At 36.4% G+C, this 17632-nt stretch overlaps 1 protein-coding gene across 1 annotated transcript in view; it reads left to right on the top strand.

The window, feature by feature from the left end:
* Positions 1–17632, top strand: part of LOC150086688 (clotting factor C-like) — a 163237-nt gene that overhangs the window by 55244 nt on the left and 90361 nt on the right. Inside the window, exons 4-5 of the mRNA XM_090372690.1 lie at positions 10580–10675; positions 16696–16860. Coding sequence (XP_090228816.1) covers positions 10580–10675; positions 16696–16860 — 261 coding nt within the window. The remainder of the gene's footprint in view (positions 1–10579; positions 10676–16695; positions 16861–17632) is intronic.

Here is a 17632-nt window from a genome sequence, read left to right as displayed (position 1 = left end):
GCACATCACCAAATTAAGTAACAATTACTAGTTAACTGTGAATTAATTTTTAATACATTTGCAGAAAACTAATTGTTTTTTGTATTATTGGTGAACCCAAAAAGTTTGTGACTAAAATAATATAACACAAAAATGAGCAAGAATGATGGCATATGAATTTATAAAATTTAAATGAACTAATGTTAAGGGTAGTGGGGCACAAACTTTTGGGTTGTTCTGCCCTTGCTTTCATTACTGCATTCAGTCTCATTCCTCTTTGGCTCCATTCTTTTCCTCCTATACCCAACTACGTTGATACTGTATGCATTATACATTCACTTAAGTTTTTGTATGAAATAAAACGAGTACATGTTTGTACTTTTGTAAATGAGGTAGAATTGGTATGCACAGCCTATACAAAATATATTTGGATTTCAGGAAAGCTTTTGACACTGTTGCGCATGGAAGACTATTGTACAAATTGGAGCAGAATGGTATTAAGGGTAAGTTGCTACAATGGATAAAAGGATGGTTAAGTGCTAGAAGACAGAGGGTGGTAATCAATGGGTGCTGCTCTTCTTGGACTAATGTTATTAGTGGAGTCCCACAGGGTTCGGTGTTAGGTCCACTGTTGTTTTGTATATTTATCAATGATATTGATGAAGGTATATCAGGCTTAATGTCGAAGTTTGCAGATGATACAAAGATTGGCAGGGTTGTTAATGACAGTAATGGCAGTGTGCTGCTGCAACAGGATCTAGATAATTTGGGTAGATGGGCTAAGAAGTGGCAACTGAAGTTTAACCTTGACAAATGCAAAGTACTGCATATGGGTAGAAGTAACCCCAGAGAAACATACCAACTGTGTGGTACTACACTTAAGGTGGTAGAAAATGAAAAAGACCTGGGAGTAATTGTGCAGTCAGATATGAAGTTCTTTGAGCAATGCAGACAGGCTGCCAGGGCAGGTCATGGAGTTTTGTCAATGATATATAGGAATTTTGCTAGCAGGGAAAAGGAGGTGATTATCAATCTGTATAAGGCAATGGTCAAGCCACGCCTTGAGTACTGTGTACAGGTCTGGAGGCCTCATTTTAGGAAGGATGTAGATTTACTTGAGCGTGTACAGAGAAGGGCAACAAGATTGGTGAGGGGAATGAAGGGATCCTCTTACCAAGAGAGGCTTAAGTTCTGCAAATTGCAGTGGCTGGAGACTAGGCACCTGCGCGGTGATCTGATTGAGGTATATAAGGCCTTGAATGGGTTGAGCACGCTGAATTCTGATGGGATCCTTCCACTTGTTCAGATTACGAACCTAAGGGGGCATAAATTCAAATTAAGAAAAGATAGATGTAGAATAGATGTGCGGAAATTTGCCTTTAGCCAGCGGGTGTTTAATTGCTGGAACAAACTTCCATCTGTCGTTGTGGAAGTTGATAGGTTGAATAAATTTAAGGAGGAACTGCACAAGCATTTGGAGGGAATGGTGTGATTTTTTTTTTTTTTTTGGCTGATGCTGCATAAGCTCATACATTTGCTTTCTTGCATCACATGCCACTACTACTACTAAAATGTGCAGTTTTGAAAATATTTGTGCAGTTCTAAAAAGTATTTTATTTGTACATATGTTCTGTAACTTGTGCAGTTCTAAAAACCCTTCAAAAATGTTGAATTTTATTCTGAAGTGAGGATATAATGATTTTGATTCAGTTGTGATTGTTCAAGCAGTTTGTATACAAGCTGCGGCAATAAAATTCCTGGATCGGTGCTGTTGCGGCCATGTTCAATGAGTTTGAAAATAAATGGATATGTTATGTTGTTCAGTGTTCCTCCAATAGGTGGTAGTACAGAGATTGTCCAGTTGGCTGAGAGGTGGCAAGTAACAACCAGTTTCATTTGTAGTGTTAGTGTTTTGTGTTACAATTTTGCAATGGAGCAATGAATAAATATCAAATTTTGCTTTAAACAAGGGAAAACCTGCAACAGGAACGTATGAAGTGTTAAGAACTGTTTATGGTGATGGAATGCTGTCATACCAGTGTGTTTGAATGGTATAAGCAGTTCAGAGATGGATATGAGGATGACTCAAGAAGTGAGCAACCATCAACCTCTTGAAAGAGAGAGTTGCAAAAGTTTGGGAAATTGTGGCAAGCGATCATCATTTGACTCTAAGAAAGATGGCTGATGAGTTGGATATGAATAAGGAGATTTGTAAAATTCTGCATAAAAATTTGGGGAAAAGAAAGGTCCTGTACAAAATTTGTGCTGCACAGCCTCATGGATAAGCAAAAGCATCGAAGAATGTCATCATGTGAAGACTTCATCCAGACTTATCAAGACAATCCTAATTTCCTCGACCGTGTTATTGCTACAGATGAGTGTTGGGTGTTTCATTATGATCCAGAGATGAAATGTCAAACAGGCTTCAGAATTGTCACCAAGGCCCAAAACATTCTGTTTGCAGAATTCCAGGATCAAGACAATTCTGATTATGTTTTTCTAAAAACTGTATGATTCACAAGGAATTTGTACCTGAAGGATAGAGAGCCAATGCTATGTTTTTTGTATAGGTGCTCCAAAGACTACTGAAGCACATTTCCCAGGTGAAGCCAGAATTTTGAGAGAAAGGCAACTGGTTCTTGTTGCACATCAATGCCCCCCTACCATTCCACACTTGTTGTGAAGACATTTCTGACAAAACATGGCATTGTACAGATTAACTATCCACCCCACTCTCCCAATCTGGCACCAGCAGACTTCTTCCTCTTTTCCAAAATGAAAACCCATCAAAGGTAAGAGATTTCAGGATATTGAGGATATAAAGAAAAACATAACTGCCAAACTGAACATCATCTCTTTGGACACTTTGCTGACTCTTTTCAGAAACTTTTAGAACAATTCAATAAGTACATTCAATCAGGTGGTGATTACTTTGAATAAAAATAAAACCATTTTTGAGCTCCTTCACTTTGTGTACTTTTTATTGCAGTCCACCAACTTAATTGCCACACTTTGTATGTTATTAGCATGATTAGGGAAAGTTCTCTTAAAAACTTTTTTCCAGTATTGTTTGGTTGTTAGCAGAACCATTGTCACTACATCCAATACCATCAACTTCAACATAGATGTCTCCATCTTCAGAATTATTTACTATGGCAAACAGCCTTGTTGAGCCCATCTTTTCTCCCAGTTTCTCTTTTCTGAAAACTCATGGCTGTGTCCAGGTCCCCATGCACTGCTGAGGCCCATGGTAGCTGAGTCCTCCCGATGCTCTGTTCCTCATTGCCTCTGTTCCCTATGCCTCTATTTAGTTAATAACCTCTACATTCATTAATCCACTCTTAGCAGTTGTGTTTCAATCCTAGCACATTAAAATTCACATACAGGTTTCTCAACTTTACGAGTTAATTGGTTCCTAGCGTGTGCTCGTAAAGTGGGAATTTATTTCCCATAGACATAATGTTAAAAATAGGGGTTACATTCTCAACAATGAAATTAGTTAGCTAATTAGTTTGTTTAAACAATGATTGATTTATCCAAAGAAATAAAAATGTAGCCTGTAAAATCAAGCAAATTATAATAATAGAGAAATTACTTATGACTTACAAATGTTAAAGAATGTTTATTCTTCATCATCATTGACTAAATGCACACTCGGTGATCACTCATTATTCACTTGGCACTCTTTGGTTTGTTGCACAAGGAGTCGTCTTCTTCAGAAATGCTTCAAGAGGCATTTATTTTCAAGATAATCTTCTCTTTTCTTTATAAATTTCAATAGCATGTATAAGCATTTTTTAACGGAATGCACAAATTGCAACTAACATGATTTGTGCGGAGTGACAAGTTTACGAACCTTTAAAAAAAAAAAAGAAATGAAGAGATGATTCTGAAAATTAATTTTTGTTTTTTATATGATTGAAGATTTCAGCAAACACGTTTCACCATAATAACGTAAAAACCAACACAATTCCAGCTATTGGTATTTTCACAAATGCAAGAAGATCGAGTTTACTACCCGTTTATAATTGCTTGCAGTAACAGAAAAGCCCAATAAACGGGAAAGTGTAAATTGTTTTTATTGTTTTATGGTCGTGACTTCCAGAAATGTGCTTTAGAAAAATATTACAAAGCCGTTCAAAATTGGTTCTTATAACATATGATAACGATGAAAGTGCAGTGCGTTTAATGATTTGAATTGGTAACTAGTACAATTTGCACTATAAAAACAACCTTTTAGGGAGTTATATAGCAAAAATTTGAACTTCCGAGATCGTGGAATGAATTACCAAAAAAGAATGTGTTATTGGATTCACATTATGATATTTTGGCGATACGATGGTAACAGATTAATATCATAAAGCAGGGTACACTGTATTGTAGAGCTATGTGCGTGGTTTGGAATGAGGTATTTATGAATGTTTAACATTCATTTTTTGCAATTAATGTTCATATTTTCTATTTTGTTGATACTTGGAAAAAAAACTCATAAACCCGGAAACTCGTAAAGTAAAAACTCATAAAGCGAGAACTGCCTGTACACAAATTTTCTACACTATGATGTGGCAACATCTATTCACATATAAAGTAACTTTGAAATCAAAGCTGGAATCATAATGAGAGTGGATGCATGGATAACTGTTGTGCTCAAATTACTTAGACCACTGACTCCCTGCTGATCTCAAACTACATGGAAACTATGAATTAGGGTAAGATAGGAAGGTACTGAGAGCTTCATCCTTACAGGTGCAAGAAACAATACAATTTTAACAGTTTTAAATATGAAAGATGACCATTGTCATCCATGAGATGACTGAAGGGTTAATTACAGCTGGTTAATGGTATGAATTAATCAATGTAAGCTTTCCTTTTACTGGAAATTGAAGTCTCAACTTTGGACCATCTAAAAACTTTCTGTGAGAACATGATGGTTTCACTACTTGTCTCCTGTTTAGGAAGGTCTGGATTTGATCCTTACTGCTAGATTAGAGCGATTCCTTTTCCCCATTAGTGATGGCAGGAATTTTTAAAGGGCTTTTCATGTGGTGGCAATGTGCCAAAAAAAAAGGTAAACTGCAGCCATTATCAATCAACTCACTGCAGGATGGAAGCCTACTCAACAATTCATGCTGAGGGAAATGGACCATAATCTGCCACGCTGGTCCATTGCAGGTTGGCAGATTGACCATATTTAGCAGTCAGGGACTTGAACCCCCCGTCTATTCAAAGAGTGTGTGCTACTGTGCCATTATTTTACCCGGAACAGAAGTTCCGGGTAAAATAATGGAGTCGCTGGTTAAGGATGCATTGCAGGATCATCTAGACAAGACTGCAGCAATAATTCAGACACAGCATGGGTTTGTTAAGGGAAAGTCTTGTCTGACCAATTTGATAGGATATTATGATGTGGTTACAAAGGAACTAGATGCGAAAAATAATTTTGATATCATATATTTGGATTTCAGGAAAGCTTTTGACACTGTTGCGCATGGAAGACTATTGTACAAATTGGAGCAGAATGGTATTAAGGGTAAGTTGCTACAATGGATAAAAGGATGGTTAAGTTTAACCTTGACAAATGCAAAGTACTACATATGGGTAGAAGACAGAGGGTGGTAATCAATGGGTGCTGCTCTTCTTGGACTAATGTTATTAGTGGAGTCCCACAGGGTTCGGTGTTAGGTCCACTGTTGTTTTGTATATTTATCAATGATGTTGTTGAAGGTATATCAGGCTTAATGTCGAAGTTTGCAGATGATACAAAGGTTGGCAGGGTTGTTAATGACAGTAATGGCAGTGTGCTACTGTAACAGGATCTAGATAATTTGGGCAGATGGGCTAAGAAGTGGCAACTGAAGTTTAACCTTGACAAATGCAAAGTACTACATATGGGTAGAAGTAACCCCAGAGAAACGTACCAACTGTGTGGTACTACACTTAAGGTGGTAGAAAAAGAAAGAGACCTGGGAGTAATTGTGCAGGCAGATATGAAGTTTTCTGAGCAATGCAGACAGGCTGCCAGGGCAGGTCATGGAGTTTTGTCAATGATATATAGGAATTTTGCTAGCAGGGAAAAGGAGGTGATTATCCCTCTGTATAAGGCAATGGTCAGGCCACAGCTTGAGTACTGCGTACAGGTCTGGAGGCCTCATTTTAGGAAGGATGTAGATTTACTTGAGCGTGTACAGAGAAGGGCAACAAGATTGGTGAGGGGAATGAAGGGATCCTCTTACCAAGAGAGGCTTAAGTTCTGCAAATTACAGTGGCTGGAAACTAGGCACCTGCGCGGTGATCTGATTGAGGTATATAAGGCCTTGAATGGGTTGAGCACGCTGAATTCTGATGGGATCCTTCCACTTGTTCAGATTACGAATCTAAGGGGGCATAAATTCAAATTAAGAAAAGACAGATGTAGAATAGATGTGCGGAAATTTTCCTTTAGCCAGCGGGTGGTTAATTGCTGGAACAAACTTCCATCTGTCGTTATGGAAGTTGATAGGTTGAATAAATTTAAGGAGGAATGGACAGGCATTTGGAGGGAATGGTGTGATTTTTTTTTTTTTTTTGGCTGATGCTGCATAAGCTCATACATTTGTTTTCTTGCATCACATGCCACTACTACTGCACTTCCGCTCCTGACCACTTGGCTACGGCAATGTGCCAAGTTAGTCTCAACTTGACACATTGTGGCCTAAGATTCCAATGTACTATAAAAAAAAAAAAACTAACCAACCAACTAAGGCGCCAGACCTTCTCTGAGGTCCGAACAGGTCTGGCTACTAACAACTTTTGAAGCCCCTAGCCATAACAAAAAAAAAAAAAAAAAAAACTGGGAAGAGCCATGTAAGCAAAATAAGGCAAAAAAAAGTGACATAATTTGAATGTATTTTTGATTTAACAAATGTATTTTTTTGCCTTTTCTATGCATATGCATTAATTATTGAGGAAAAATCTATTTGGGAAACTATTTGAGGCTCTGGCCAAATAGCCCTCATGGTCCCCCCTTTGATTGGCCTCAAAGGGGAGCCAAGTAGGAAGTAAGGCCAATCTGCTGATTGACCTTGCTTTCTACTTAGCTTAAGCAGCCCAATCTAAATGCACTCCAATTGTAAACAGGATCCACATGATCCACCTCAGCTACCATTAGATTTAGACCTTAGTACCTGTTTGGAATGAACTATGCCTTTTCAAGTAGGCTGAATTAGCCAGTCTCAGGCAGAAGCAAAAATTACTAGAGAAATTTTCTCCAGCAATTTTTCTTTGCTTTTTTTTCTCATTCCTCTAAAATATACAGAATATATACAGTTGGTAAGCACAATGCACTATCCTATTGCCAAAGTTTCTGTAGTGCTGATCCAAACAACCTAATTCATATTAACTATAGCACATTAGATTAGATCAGATTCATTATATTACAGTTGTGTTAATTTATACAACATATATGCTAGGATTCTACTGCCAAACTGAAACTAGCACAAAAGTGAGAAACCAGGTCACAAAGAAGAATTTGGGTATTTTTTTTCTAATAGCCTACTATTATTATGTCAAGCAGACTTTACTTAGGACTGTGATATGTAAAATGGCTGTATGTGTTATGCCACTGTTATTAGGGCCTGTGTGAAGCCTCTTGAAGTTACTATAACATTTTTCAAAATACTCTTTCCATTTTTCTTTATCTTGTCAGTTGTTAACTGATAAATAAGATATTTAGAACTAATATCATGGAAGGGTCCTATCCTTTCATGATGTCTTATCGACAGTAAAGAAATAAGAAATCAATAAATAAATGTGGAATCTAAGTTACAGTGAAAATATTTTCAGCTTATGAGTTTTATTGCATGATCCCATGGAAGGGTGGGGGCCTGGTGCAGCTCTGCTGATTGCATGCATCTACTGCCAACTTTGACTGTTAAAGCCGTATTTGGATTTGGGCCAAGGCTGTTGTTTGTATTGACTGAAAAACCCATGGATGTTGGCAACTGAATACACAAATAATTCCTGATTGCCCAGAATTCAGAATATATTTATTTTTTATTAAAAAACGTACAACTAAAATCTAAATAACTTTGATTAAACATACAATAAAATATTACTTTAAAAGGTTTAAAAATATACTGAGTTAAAAAGTTTAAAAATATACTGAGTTAAAAGGTTTAAAAATATACTGAATTAAAGGCATTTAAAATATAATCAAGTAAAATCAAATAGCACAGAAGCTTTTGGCAGCATCTGTAGTTGCTTTTCTGAATTATAACATTTGCTTGAAGAAAGTGAGTATAAATACATGGGGAAAAAAAAGAAGAAAGAAAGAAAGAAACCCATTGAACTGTTACATAGAATAAAAGTGAAGAAAAGAAAGGAGAGGAGAAATTCTTGACTGTTCTGATTGATAAAAAACCTGTGGAGGTTGGGACCTGGATGCATGAATAATTCTTTATTGCTCTGATCAGATTTCACAATATATTTATTTCTTATTTAAAAAATTACTTCTTTCTTCATTTGTTATTAAAAAAATTACTTCTTTCCTCTCCTCTTTATTCTATGTGACACCTCTATGGGTTTTTTTCATTTTTTTTTTTTTCCCTTTTTTTGTCATGTATTTATTCACCTCTGTACAAATGTTACAATTGATAAAGGCAACATATAGATGCTAAAAGCTCCTGTGTTATTAGATTTTATGATTTTACTTTGTTATATTTTTAACACTTATAACTTAGTATATTTTAAACATTTTATGGTAATATTTTATTGTATCTAAACAATTTCGATTAAACTTTGTTTAATCAAAGTTATTTAAATTTTATTTGCATATTTTTAATAAATAAATATATTCTGAAATCTGTCTGGAGCAATAAAGAGTTATTCATGTAAGGCTGTTTCTATTTTCCATTAGTAGAGTGGTTTATTTTTTCTAAATAAGATATATTATAATACATGTATACAGGGTCCAGTCACATTATTATGACCACCTGTCTAGTATCCAGAATATGCGCCTTTCGCAGCATGCACTGCAGCCAGCTGCCATGGGTGGGATTCAATACGTCTGTAGAAGGTTGCTACGGGTATCTGTGACCATGCAGACTGCAGTGCACCCTGGAGTTCCTGTAGATTTCTTGGTGGAGGATCCATCCGTCTGATGTGTCTGTTCTTGGAGGTTTCACACCTATTATGCCATCGTCCATCCACTTGGTGGAGCAGAAACCGTGACTCATCGAAGAAAGCCACCTGTTGCACTCAGCTGAGTTTGAGTGTTGGTATTGCTGTGCAAACTGACGGCATTGTTTGCGATGAACAGCCGTCGGCATGGGTGCTGTCACCAAGTGTCTGCTCCGGAACCCAATGCGCAACAGCGTTCACTGCAATGTCGTGTTGGAGACCTTTCTGGTGGCCCCACGATTCATTTGGATGGCCAGTTCAGCAACAGTAGCATGCCAATCGGTCCTGACCAACCATTTCAGCCGACATTCACCTCTGGGATCAATGGCGCATGGGGCTCCACAATTGGCACGTCGGGTCGTCAAAACTGTCCCATTCATCCAGTCTTGATACACTTTCACCACTGCAGCATGTGAGCATTTCACAAAGTCCGCTATTTCGGAAATGCTGGCACTCCTGGCCTGATAGCAGATGATCATGCCTTTTTTTGAGGTCTGATAGGTCGTGTGCTTTGCCCATGACAGAGGCTGTTATTGTGTTCATGGATGCCGAACATCAAGCCTTATATGCTTGCAGTGTGTGAACTTTACACGTGCGCTGTATGATTCGCTAGGTGTGTGTGATGTCTGCATTGGGGGGGTCATAATAATGTGACTGGATGCTCTATTTCACTAATACTCTATAGCAGTGGTTCCCAGCCAGTGTGCCTTGCCATATTTCTGCATCGCGACCCTTTTCAAGTATGCCGTGAGATCATGAAAAATTCCATTGAGTTCAATGGCAATCACTATTTTGGTGTGCCGTTAATATTCGTCTTTTAACTTAAAGTATGACTTGAGTGACAAAAGATTGGAAATCACTGCTCTATAGTAATTATATTAATTGGTTGTGATATGTCTTCATGTCTTAATTATGTACTGTATGTAGGTGAAAGAGAATATGTTGGAGGACTGCGTACATTAATAACTTGCTGTATGGCTCACAGAAGAATAAGGAAATTGTCTTATTATTTTACAAGTTTGTAGATTCAAAGTGTAGCAAAGGCCTCAATGTGCTCATGATAAATTTGTTTCTGTTACACGTGAATCTCGATAAACTTTCCTTGAATCATATCTAATTTATCACTGAATGTGATAAACTAGATATGTAGAAATGTAGAATATGATAAACTAGAATTCTGTAGGAATATGCTACATTTGTGTAGCATATTTCAAGAAGTGGGTGATTCTTATGAGTATTAGATAGAAGGCTGTCAAGCTTTGGTTTGACTAGAAAGGTCATAAGAATCTTCTGAGAAGTCAGAGATTTGTAGGCTGTCAGCTACAGAGCACAACATAATCAAGTTTGTGACTGAATATTATTTGAATTAAATTTGATGTGTTGAAAACATCTAGTCTTCTAATCATAAATGCCACAGTAATATATATATATATATATTTTTTAGACTGTCAGTGCCAGAATGGAGGTATCTGTGATCAAACCAATGGCAGATGCACGTGTGTACAAGGATTTGAAGGAGCACAATGTGAAATCAGAAAAGGTGAGATACCCATATATAAATGAAAATATCTGCTTCCTTAAAAATAGATTCTTTGATTTAAAAATATAGTCGTTTAACAGAATTTTTATATTTTGTCTTAGAAGGAATTTTTAGATGTGTTCAATATAATAATAATAATAATAATAATAATAATACAATATTTATTAGTCTTCATCAATTAAATTACATCAAAAACTCATTAAGAATTTCAGAATCCTTATCAACAAGTTGTTGTTAAACATTTACTCAAACAGAAGTTTAATTATACAATTCTCAAACCTATTTCCTGAAAAAAAAAAAAAACCGGAAGGTGAAAGAGGGGAAAAAAAATAAAAAATTAGTTGGTTTCACCAAACCAAGAAAGAGCAAATAACTATTATAATTCTTATGGTAACTCATTAAATATTTCATTAAATATTACAATCATTAAATGATTGTAAATATAATTTCATCTGAGTGTATGTCAGTGATTGCCTAATCTTAAAATCCTACTTTGGCAACCTGTTATTTATAATGTAATAAGGATGTCTTGTTCCATATTTATTTAATGGTTTAGGATGTTGGAATACATAAACCCTTGTGTGATGTAAACTGTAATTTTTTGTTTCTAGAGAATTTCTAGCACTCTTTGTTGCATTAAAGTTTTTTAAAATCAAATTAAATAATAATTTCTGAATAGAAAATAATATCTTAAATTGTAATAAAGCACCCTTTTCTTCTATTAATGTCATTCCATATATCACTTCCAATAACTAGTTTTAGTATCCTTTTGTATAATTTTATTCATCATAAGTAATTCAGAAGTATTAGCTCTTGCCCAAATATTTACAGCATAATTTAAAACTGAATCAACCAATGCAAAATATATCGATACTCTTGTTGCTAAAGTAAATTTGTCTAATATGGTAAAAAAATATAAAGAAAATTTTATCTTACTGATCAAATAATTAATGTGTATTCCAGTTTAGAGAATGATCAATCCATAATCCAAGAAACAAATATTGAGAAAAAATTTCTGTAATTTGGCAAGAACAGGATTCAAAATAATTCTTATGCAAGCAACAATGTGAATGTAACTTGATAGAAGGTGCGATACCAGGAAGTTGATGTGGGACATTTATTAGTAATAATTTAGTTTTAGTAAAGCTAATTGATAACTGATTGTAATGAATCCATTTCTGTATTTGAATAAGGTCACATTGCAAATCTGAGTTCATTCTATTTAAGCCTTTCCCTATTATATACAAAATTATATCATCGGCATAAACTTCAATAAAGACTCTTTGAACAACACTAAATATATCATTTATAAAAATATTAAATAGTATGGGATCTGAGTGAGTTCCTTGTGGAAGACCTCTTTTAATACCTATTTTATTACTGTTCTGTTTATCAGTATTAACAAATCTTGTGGTGGTTCACATAACTTACTAATAGTTTAAGAGTATTCCCTCTTACTCCATATGAAAATAATTGATCCTGTAAAATTCTTAAATTGATTAGGTCATAGGCCTTAGATAAATCAAGAAACAATATTAAAATGAAATTATTGTTATTTAAGGATAGATTAAATTTGTCAATTAATTGTTCTAATAACAACCGAGTACAGCCACTCCCCAGCTTATGTAATACTTGACTTATGGAAATTTGACTTTATGTAAGTTTTTGCTGGGTGGCAGCAAACTTAAAAAAATCGTGGAAACATATTTTGCATCCCATAGGATGCAAAGCCAAGCCAAGCCAAGTTTGTGGCAAGGAATGGGTGGTTTAATAGGTTCAAGCATCGCACTGGTTTCCAAAACATCAAAGATGCCAGTGCTGATTCTGCAGCTGCAGAGAAATTTTGTGATGTGTTGGAAAACACCCCTTCTAAATCACAGCCCTCAACTTCTGCAGCGGCGTGCTTATGAGCTGGAGAGTTAATTCTGGCAATGATGCTCGAAAGGTAAAACTTGTTGATGTTATTGCCTGTTTCCTCTCTCTTTTTGTAATTTTATAATTTTGTAAGTTTTGTACACTTTTGTAATTTTTCCTGTGCATGAGATAAAAAATTAAATAAATAATTCTATTTACATGTTCGTCGAACATTTACTTTTTTGCTTCTATCAAATTCGATGAAATTTGCGAGTGCTACATAAGTATTTAGGGAAATTCTGACTTACATAGAGTTCCGCGGAATGCAACTCTTACGTAAGTGGCTGTACTCATCATTTTCTGATAAGAATATAAATGCTTATTTAATAATTGATATTTGCTAAAAAAATTACTTAGATGAGAGATCAAGTAATTTTTAACTATTTTGTTCAAAACTGATTGTAGTGTAATTGGTTATAATTATTATAATTTTTAAACCAACCTTTTTTATATATTGGTTTAATCTTAAATAAAATTAATAATAATAATAATAAATAATACCACAATATGGAAAATAATGCCACATTACCTCAACAACAATGGTACAACACTGGAGATCATCCACACAGCCATATGCTGTGCTGCCATAGCAGCCACTAGGATTAATGGAAGAGAAACAAGAGACCAGCAGCAGAAGAACTGAAAAAAGAAGGAACCGTCAGCATGGGGAAAAAAGACTTCAGCAGAAGATAGAAGAATTGAGTCAAGATAGGCCAATTGATCGAGTACTAACAGGGTAATAGGAGTAAGAAATTGACTGGAAAAGTGAAGAGCATCCTCAAGAGAGACAGCATCCACAGCAAACACGAGACCAAAAATCAGAGAATAGGAGAATACTTGGACACACTGAAGCAGAATCTCCTTGCACTCAACAAGAGACTATGCCGATACAAAGAGAGCCCACAGAGGAAAATAAACAATAGAATCTTCAATGAGGAGCAGAAAAGCCTTCTACAGGAGTCTTGGAGAAGACAGGAAAGATGGAAATGAACCACCTGAACAGAAGATGATTGAGGAGTTGTGGGGAAACATGGAGCAGTGAAGTAAGGCATAACAGCCAAGCCCCCTGGACTAGAACAGAAAAAAAACCAAGGATATACACTAAGGATGAGAGAGTGGGAGATTTGGGAGGAAGTAAAACAGTCGATTAGGAACTCCCACAACTGTCAAACCCCAGAAATAGATAATGTCCACAACTACTGGTACAGCAGCTAACTTGCATACACAAGCACCTAGCAGAGCAGTTCACCTGAATGATGAGGCACACAGAGACAATCCCAAAGTTTCTCACTCAAGGAATCACATATCTGAAGCCTAAAGACCAAGGTAAAGATAAACTCGGTGAAATACAGGCCAATCACCTGTCTCCCAATGATGTACAAAATCCTGACCAGCTGCGTAACCAGGAAGATATCAGACCACTTGGAGAGCCGGAACATAATGGCTGAACAGCAGAAAGGATGCAAGCAGATCAGTAAAGGATGTAAGGAGCAATTAACCATAGATGCTGCAGTTATAGAGCAAGCCTATAAGAAGCAGTGCAACTTGTACATGGCCTAAATCGATTACTGCAAGGCCTTCGACTCCATGTCTCATAGCTGGCTAATAGACACTGAAAATCTGCAAAGTCAATCTGACAGTGATAAACTTCTTAGAAGCAATGATGGCAAAATGGAGTACCACCATTACGGTCGAGAACATCGCAACCAGACCGATCCCCATCAGGAGAGGAAACTTTCAGGGATATGTCCTGATCCCACTGTGGTTCTGTCTAGTATTCAACCTGTTATCCACCATGCTCAACAGCAGCAAGTATGGATATAATCTTAAAGAAGGAAGGAAAAACCTGTACACCCTCACCCACCTGATGTACATGGATGACATCAAGCTTTATGCGGCAACCAAGAAGCAACTACAGTACCTACTCTGGATCACCGAAGAATTCAGCAAATGATATTAGGATTGAATTTGGTCTAGACAAATGCAACACCCACGGATTGCATTAGGGGAAATTATTTAGCCAAAAATACCAGCTGCAGACTGGCAAAGAGATCGAAGCCTTGACAGGGGGAAAGACCTACAAATACTTCGGGATGATGCAGGCTCAGTAGTCACAGCACAAGGAAATTAAGGCCTGCCTGACTGAAAAATACCACCATAGACTCAGAAGTCTGCTGAAAGCAAGGCTGAATAGAGAGAACACAGTCAAAGCCATAAACACCTATGCAGTCCCATTGCTAATACACCTTCAGGATCATAGATTGGACTAACAACCAGCTGGAGGATATCATGAGAAAGACAAGGACATTGATGATCAAGAGCCGTGGAGAGACTGACAATAGTTCAGAAAGGAGGAGGAAGGGGGACTGATAGACCTCCTTGTCGAGCAACAGAAACAGCAATAGTTAACCTAAAGGATTGCTTCCAAAAAAATGCAGCAGCGCTCTACCAGGTCATAAGGAAGATAGGCCAAGTGGCATACACAACTCAAACTAAGCAAGGAGTCCCCTCCTGCCCAGATGGCAAAAACAAAGCTAGAAAGATGGGAAAAGACACTTCATGGCAGACACTACAATGATCTCCATCAAGATCACATAGATAAATGGCTTCCAATGCACAGTTCACGAGTGGGATGCTCTTCCCTGGGAAGAGCATCCCACTCGTGAATACCAGAGACTATAGAAAATACATTTCCAAGGAGCCCGGAGTGTCAGATGACACATGTCGACGATGTTACCTAGCCTCAAAAATGATCCAACACACCGCGGGATGCAAGATGATCACCCAGACTGAGTATACATGTAGATACGACCAGGTAGCTAGGATAATATATCAGACACTAGCAGGGAAATACCAGGTGATCAAAGAAAGTGTACCGTATTACAAGTACAAACTCCAGGCAGTACTAGAGACCCCAACTCACAAGCTGTACTGGGACCGTGCCATAATAACGGACAACACAGTCCCATACAACAGACTGGACAGAATCCTTGCCGACAAGAAGGAAAAGGCTACATACCTGATTGATACAGCTATGGCCAACACTAGCAACCTCAAGAAAACCCATGAGGTAAAAATCAGAAGTACATGAATCTAAGACAGGAGATCAAAGACAGGTGGCATATGCAACAAGTGTCAACCACCGGTATGGTGCCAAAGAGCCTACATAACAGCCAAGCAGCAATAAGTCTCCCAGAGAACACCTACAAGGAACCCCAGAAAGTTGCAACCTTGAACACCTGTAGGATAGTCAGAGATTTCCATGACAGACATAACAACCACCAACTACCCTGTGTACTTAGTAGCAATACTTGTCATGGGGTGGAACCCCCAAATCAGGGAGAAATAATGTAAGCAACAATAATAATAATAATTTATTAAAAGTGTATAAATTCAAAAACAAAGAACTATAAGCAAGTATAAACCAAGTCCAGAGATGCCATTACAATGAGAGTCCTTGCATAAGTAAACAAAATATTGAAATTCAGTTTAATTTTCAATTTTAGCTTTGCCTTAATTTTAGTATTAATTCTGAAGTTTATCATAACTTGATATTTGGGAAAACATCTCTCCTTAATAAGCTTGTTGGAAGAAAAAGTCGAGTAGGAAACATTAAGATTAGCACTATGTAAAAGTTTTTGAAATTTCATTCATGCCTGCACTGCTGCATTAATTGCATTTTAATTCAAGAACAATATGTGTAAATTAAAAAAAAAAAAAAAGTACGTTGTCCATGTCCTCTCTCATGCTCACTCCCAAGATACAAACATTTTAATCTGATCTCATATTTATTATAAATTGTCATTAATTTTGAATAACGAGATTATTTTCCTTCATTGATACAACTGTTGTTTATTTGCTACTTTCAAGTTATATATGAGCACATTACAAAAGTTGCAGTTTGTGTGTAGCTTAAAATATTCCCATTTGTCCTCTTATATTTTATATTTTTGAAAAATTTAATATTTTGATTATCACTTATGTTGTTTCAATAGATTAAGGAAAATTTTATATTATTTTATATAAAATTTCATAATATAAATAACAACAAAATATATAACATAAAATAATATTATTTTATGTAAAATTTTATGTTATTTTTCCAGGATGTACTGCCATTGTTCCGCAAGCTCCACTAATAGGAAGAAATGAGCCTCCAGATTTTCCAACTGCTGTGTATTACAGCTGTCCAGAAAGTTACCACTTGCAAGGAGCTAGTCAGGCTGTGTGTTCGCAGAGTGGACAGTGGAGCAGCCCACCACCACAATGCTGTAAGTTTATTTTCTTCTAATTAGAATGAATAAAAATTGATATTAAATGTGCTATTACTATAAAATAATATATAATATGATATTAAATGTGCTATTACTATAAACTGCTTATACTAGCAGTCTTCTGCACCAGTAATAAAATATTAATAAAAACTATGCTAAAACAGCATTAGCTACTTACATATTGCTAGCGCTGTAAACAATAAATAAATGAGAAAAATTTTATTTAGCTAAAGTCCTCAAAACAAAGGACTGAAGTGCATTTGTGTAGGTTCTCCTAAATGACAGGTCACCGTCCAATAGATACACGATTATCTTTATCCACTGATTGCGACATTCTAGATCGATATTTTGATATTTATTACTTAAAGCAGTCCCAGCCAACCAATGGCAACCCCACTGTCAGTTACACATAATTTAGCAGTACTCTTATATACTCCCTCTCTTGTTTTCCCAAGTACAGGGAGGGAAAAAACCTGCCATGACCAAAAAAGATTGATATGAACAAATTTAAAAATAATCAAATTACATGAAAAATAAATATACATATAATTAAATTTCAGACAAAGTCCAAACTTCATCGGAAAAATCTGCATCTGTTCACAGTCTGTTGGAAAGCCAGCAGCACTAGGAGCTGCTGAGAAGAGAAATACCAGCGCCATGCGCTGCCGAGAGCAGAAATTCCAGCACAAGGAGCTGCCGAGAACACAAAATGCCAGCACAAGGAGCTGGAGTTGCAGTGGATATAGCAGACTCAAGCCTCCACGATTTC

Source organism: Mastigoproctus giganteus, chromosome 4, assembly GCF_048544385.1.
Source record: "Mastigoproctus giganteus isolate SK-2022 chromosome 4, ASM4854438v1, whole genome shotgun sequence".
Classification (NCBI taxonomy): Eukaryota; Metazoa; Arthropoda; class Arachnida; order Uropygi; family Thelyphonidae; genus Mastigoproctus; species Mastigoproctus giganteus.
Note: the sequence above shows the minus strand (reverse complement) of the source record. Positions and strands in the feature narration are given on the sequence as shown.